The following is a 5,824-nucleotide window of genomic DNA, read 5'->3' as shown; positions in this document are numbered from 1 at the left end:
ATCTTACACTCCCCAAACTCCAGATCTTAGTCTTAATGTTATCATTAAAAAACAAGCTTTGCGATTTATAGTTTAATTGAAGCCCGAGTCGAAATATACTCTTACTACTGCTCTCTTGGTGGAAACGATTTATTCTGCATAAGCAATCTGCAGAAAAAAAAACTGTCACTGTAAAAGGTTAAAGTTTCACGAAGTACGCTCCGTGAACACCGCTGTAACATTCCTTTGATCTACATCATCAGGCAACCCATTGTTTCTTTCATCTTTTCCCATTCCCCCTTACTATCCCCCACCCCCCCCATTCCCCCACCCATCTCTCTCTCTCTCTCTCCCTCTCTCTCTCTCTCTCTCTCTCTCTCTCTCTCCCTCCCTCTCTCTCTCCCTCCCTCTCTCTCTCTCTCTCTCTCTCTCTCTCTCTCTCTCTCTCTCTCTCTCTCTCTCTTGCCATAATGTTATCCCTTCCCCTTCCCATCTCATTGTAAAATGAAAACGTTCTGCTGTTTGCAGATACATGTATGATTGTTTTGTTTTTTCTCTCTCACTAGGCATTTGAAAAAAAAACAAAAACCTGAAAAAAAAAAAAAAAAACAACTTAACCTTTTAAAGGCGAATATCAATCTTACTTGGACCAAAAATAAAATCTTACCGTTTTCATCAAAAGACAAAAAACAAAATACAATTTAAAAACATGAGCTTTTATATAGGGCAATATCCACCCAACGTGCTCAAAGCGCTTTTTATCAATATTCTTACTGCTCTTATGGTGGAAACGTTTTTTTTTTTTTCTGCGTTAAAAAATAATATAAATGAAGACTATTATTTGAAAACCAAAAAAATCAGTGTCACTGGCAAAGGGTTAATTGCAGTACTCCTGCATCCTGTGAGACTCCTACGGCACTTGCTAATCATAAAAAAGGAAATAGCAATCAACAATACTAAGGTGAAAAAATAAGAAGAAAAAAAAAAGGTGGGGGGGGGGGGGGGGGGGGAGCAAATCCAGTAGCAATGCAACCTTTTAGCGGCGAAATTCGATCTTTGACCTAACACCAAATCTTCTATCATCAAAAGACAAGTAACGGCAAAACGATTATAGACAATTGAAGTCCGAGTTGCGATAATCTGACTGCTCTCTTGGTGGAAACGCTGTATTCCCCGTTAACAATAATAAAGATAAAAGCAAACTATTATCTAAAAGAAAAAAATTAGCTTCGCCGTTAAGGGGTTAAGAACACCTGCAACTGCTGCCAGCATCCTTGAGATGCTCTACGTCACACAAAACTCCGCCATTGCCGGTCCCAAGCCCGGATGAGAAAGGAGGAGGGTTAGGCGTAGGGCCAGCAACTCCACCCTGGAAAACACAAGCCGCTACAGAAACGTCGACGAAAGAAAACCCAACTACTACTGTTCTGGGAGAGGAAGGGTCTTTGCGACACATGACGCTTTGCAGTGAAAGCCGAGAGGAAGCTACAAGGCCGACTTTCCTTCTTTCGACCAGAACCATCAACGTCGGAACATGGAATGTGAGGACCATGTATGAGACGGGAAAAACCAACCAAGTAGCAGCAGAAATGAAAAGCTACAACCTCACACTGCTTGGAATCAGTGAGACCCGTTGGACCCAGTCAGGGCAGAAGAAACTGATCACAGGAGAGCTCTTACTGTATTCCGGGCACGAAGAAGAGAACGCTCCACACACAGAAGGTGTGGCACTCATGCTGTCAAAATCTGCACAGCAGGCCCTGTTAGGATGGGAAGCACATGGACCGCGAATTATCGGAGCTTCCTTCAGAACAAAAGTGAAGAAGATCACAATGAATATAATACAGTGTTATGCACCAACAAATGAACATGACGAAGAGGTAAAAGACAGGTTTTACAACAGATTGCAGAATCCAGAGAAAGATGTGAACATTCTCATGGGTGACATTAACGCAAAGATAGGGACAGATAATACAGGGTTCGAGGAAGTGATGGGAAAACATGGACTGGGAGTAATGAACGAGAATGGGGAGAAATTTGCAGACTTCTGTGCTATGAATAACCTGATCATTGGAGGTAGCACTTTCCCCCACAGAAGAATACATAAGGCTACATGGGTATCACCCGACCTTGTTACCGAAAACCAAATTGACCACATCTGCATAGCTAAGAAATTCAGAAGGTCCCTGATGGATGTACGGGTGAAAAGAGGAGCAGACGTTGCATCGGACCACCACCTGGTTGTAGCAAGGCTGAAATTAAAACTGAAGAGAAATTGGATGGAAGCAACGAAAAGAGAGAAGTACAATGTCAATTTGTTGAAAGATCCAGATACCCGAGGAAAATTCAGTCTGACTCTCACCAATATGTATAAAGTATTAAAAGATCAGTTTTTGGAAGAGAGCAGTGTGGAAGATGATTGGCAGAAAGTGAAAGAAGGACACAAGACAACCTGTCAGGAAGTGCTTGGGCCGATGAGACACCACCATAAGGAATGGATTTCAGCCAAAACACTGCAAAAGATCCAGACAAGGAAGCAAAAGAAGGCAGTCATAAACAATTGCCGGACAAGAGCCACAAAGGCAAAGGCACAGAAAGACTTCATAGAAGCCAACAGAGAAGTTAAGAGGAGTGCAAGAACAGATAAGCGCAAATACATTGACAGCCTGGCGGAAGAAGCAGAGAAAGCAGCAGCCAGCAACAACATGAAACAGCTGTATGACATATCAAAGAAACTGTCGGGGAAAAACAATAGGCCCGAGCGACCAGTCAAAGACAAAGAAGGAAACACCATCCTGGGAAAGGAACAGCAACTAAATAGATGGGCTCTTCACTTTGAAGAGTTTCTGAACAGACCAGCTCCGTCGAACGCCCCAAACATCAACCCAGCTGATACAGACCTTGACATCAACTGTAGACACCCGACTAAAGAGGAGATCAGGAACGCTATCAAACTATTGAAGAATGGCAAGGCAGCTGGGCCAGACAACATTCCCGCAGAAGCTTTAAAGACGGACTTAAAAACGACCACAGAAATGCTTTATCCTCTCTTCAAGAAGATCTGGGAGGAGGAAGAAGTACCAACAGAGTGGAAGGAAGGGTACCTCGTCAAACTGCCTAAGAAAGGCGACCTCAGCAATTGCAACAACTACCGAGGAATAACGCTTCTGTCAGTGCCAGGAAAAGTCTTTAATAGAATAATCTTGGAGAGAATTAAAAGTGCTGTTGACCCCCTCCTTCGCGACCAACAGGCTGGCTTCCGCAGGAATAGATCATGTGTCGACCAAATTGCAACCCTACGCATCATAATTGAGCAATCATTAGAGTGGAATTCCCCGTTGTACATCAACTTCGTTGATTATGAAAAAGCGTTTGACAGTGTGGACCGAGAAACCTTATGGAAAATACTCCGCCACTATGGGGTTCCAACAAAAATAGTCAGCCTGATCCAAAGTTCCTACGAGGGAGTGACCTGTCGAGTAATCCATGGGGGACAACTGACAGATAGCTTCAATGTGAACACTGGAGTCAGACAGGGATGTCTTCTGTCACCCTTTCTCTTCCTTTTGGCGATTGACTGGACAATGAGGTCAGCAGTGGCAGGTAGGAGAAATGGGATTCAGTGGACATTGTTCGACCAGCTCGACAATTTGGACTTTGCAGATGACTTGGCCTTGCTGTCCCACAATCACCAACAAATGCAGGACAAGACAACAGAGATAACAGCAAAGTCATCACAAATCGGACTCAGGGCCCATGAGGGTAAAACAAAGGTCCTCAAAATAAACACAAATAGTAAAGAACCAATCAAACTGCACGAGAGCGAACTGGATGAGGTTGACCACTTCACGTATTTAGGCAGCATATTAGATAAACAGGGTGGCATAGATGCAGACGTAAAGGCAAGAATTGGCAAGGCGAGGGTAGCATACTTGCAGCTTAACCCATAGAGGCCCGGTGTTTACTAAAAAAAAATTCCCCTGAGGCCCAGTGTAAGGGGCATAACTCTTAACAAAAAAATACCAACACAAAGTTAAAAAATTATTAAACGAGAACCAAATGACATAAAATTATAATTTTAACAAAATTATAATTTTAATTCCTTTTTATAGCCAGATAAATTTGCTTTCGAATGATATATAACATGACATGTTTTGATTTCAATAAATTGGGAAAAAAATATTAAAAAAAAAAACTCGTTCCCCGCACCCCCATTCCCGTCATTTTCGTCAATCTTGGACTCCGATTCAGTGTCCGAATCACCTTGATCGGGTGCTAACGCCTCGTCTTGTCCATCCCCACCATCGTTTACATCTTCTCTTTCTAGTTCGATATCGCTTTCATTTCCAAAATCCTCTTCATTGTCTACACCACTCTCCAAAACATCATTTCTAGCGCCACGCAACAAACTCGTGAGGTATGGGAATGCCATTTTTCTGAATTCGATTACTCACTTGCTATCAACGATATAAACGTGCGGTAAAAAGGAAACGGAAATAGAACGATCGCATTACGTTTACGATGTTTCCGGTTTAGAATAAAACGAAGTGATTCGTTGCAATAACAAAGTAAACATGATCCGTTTTTTCTCGGGGGCCGCGGGCGATGACGGGCGATGCGGGCCTCAACAGTCGCGGGCGACTCCAGGGGAAGCGGGCCTCTATGGGTTAAAAACATCTGGAGCTCCAAGGTGGTGTCAACCCGAACCAAAATAAGACTCTTCAATTCAAATGTCAAGTCAGTCCTTTTGTATGGAGCGGAGACCTGGAGGACCACGAAGACCACCACCGGAAAAGTACAGACCTTCATCAATAGCTGCCTCAGAAGGATCCTCAAGATTCACTGGCCAGACAGGATCAACAACGCAGACCTGTGGCAGAGAACATCTCAAATGCCAGCAGAAGACGAAATCAGACGCCGCCGATGGAGATGGATTGGGCACACCCTGAGGAAGCCAACCAATAACACCGCTAGGCAGGCGCTGAGATGGAACCCCCAGGGAAAACGGAAGAGAGGGCGGCCTAGAAACACCTGGTGGCGAGACCTGGAGGCGGACATGAAGAGGATGGGACACACCTGGGGAGAGTTGGAGAAGATGGCCCAGGACAGAGGAAGATGGAGGACTGTTGTCGATGGCCTATGCTCCACTAGGAGTGACGGGCATAAATAAAATAATAAATATGTCACACAAGGTCACCAAGCGACACGTCTCCCTTTCGTCTTCATGCAACACCCCCCCCCCCCCCCCCCCCTCACCCTCCACTCTCATGGTGGTGGTGGCGGCGGATAAAAAAGGCCTTTTTTTCTTTTATTCAATCAACTTGACTGCTGGTGGACCCTAGGCCTCTCTACAAGTCCAAGAAATAATACTCACTTTTTCTCTGCTCCAACGAAAATATCTACCCCCTACCGGTCTAATTATTTGTAGCAGACGACAAATTTCTCAAAACGGTCACGTCACACTGTAAAAACAACACAGGAAGTCCATGAAAGCTTATTTACGGCATTTCCTTTGAACCGTGTAAACAACAAAATTTCGTTTTCATTCAACTCAACGGGTCAGATTGGCCGGTATTTTTTAACGAACTAAAGTTCTGAAAAATCAAAATGTTTCTTAGAAAGGTGAAAGATGCTGGTTTTTGAAACAGAGGTAGGTTTTTTTAAAAAAATCTTTATATTTTACGTGAATGCATGCTCAAGGCGAGTTGGACGTGCAGCGGAGGTTGGTCGGCCAAAGGCGAGGCTCTCTAATTTCAAACACTACACAACTTTTGAAATTCATCAAGGATTGTCTAGTACCGAATGTTTTTTGATAGAAAACAAATGCATCTTCAAATCTAAACTG

The 5,824-nt window shown here is 43.7% G+C and overlaps 1 protein-coding gene across 1 annotated transcript; it reads left to right on the top strand.

Moving 5' to 3' along the window:
- Positions 1–1,293: 1,293 nt before the first annotated feature.
- LOC144961280 (uncharacterized) lies at positions 1,294–5,149 on the top strand. Its single transcript, XM_078894531.1, has 2 exons — positions 1,294–3,918; positions 4,647–5,149. The coding sequence occupies exons 1-2, from the start codon at positions 1,434–1,436 to the stop codon at positions 5,147–5,149; spliced, it is 2,988 nt and encodes a 995-aa protein (XP_078750657.1). The 5' UTR covers positions 1,294–1,433.
- Positions 5,150–5,824: the final 675 nt, after the last annotated feature.

Source organism: Berghia stephanieae, unplaced genomic scaffold, assembly GCF_034508935.2.
Source record: "Berghia stephanieae isolate SIO BIC M18660-M18661 unplaced genomic scaffold, UCSD_Bste_1.3 scaffold201, whole genome shotgun sequence".
Classification (NCBI taxonomy): Eukaryota; Metazoa; Mollusca; class Gastropoda; order Nudibranchia; family Aeolidiidae; genus Berghia; species Berghia stephanieae.
This window is presented reverse-complemented; position numbering and strand designations above follow the sequence as displayed.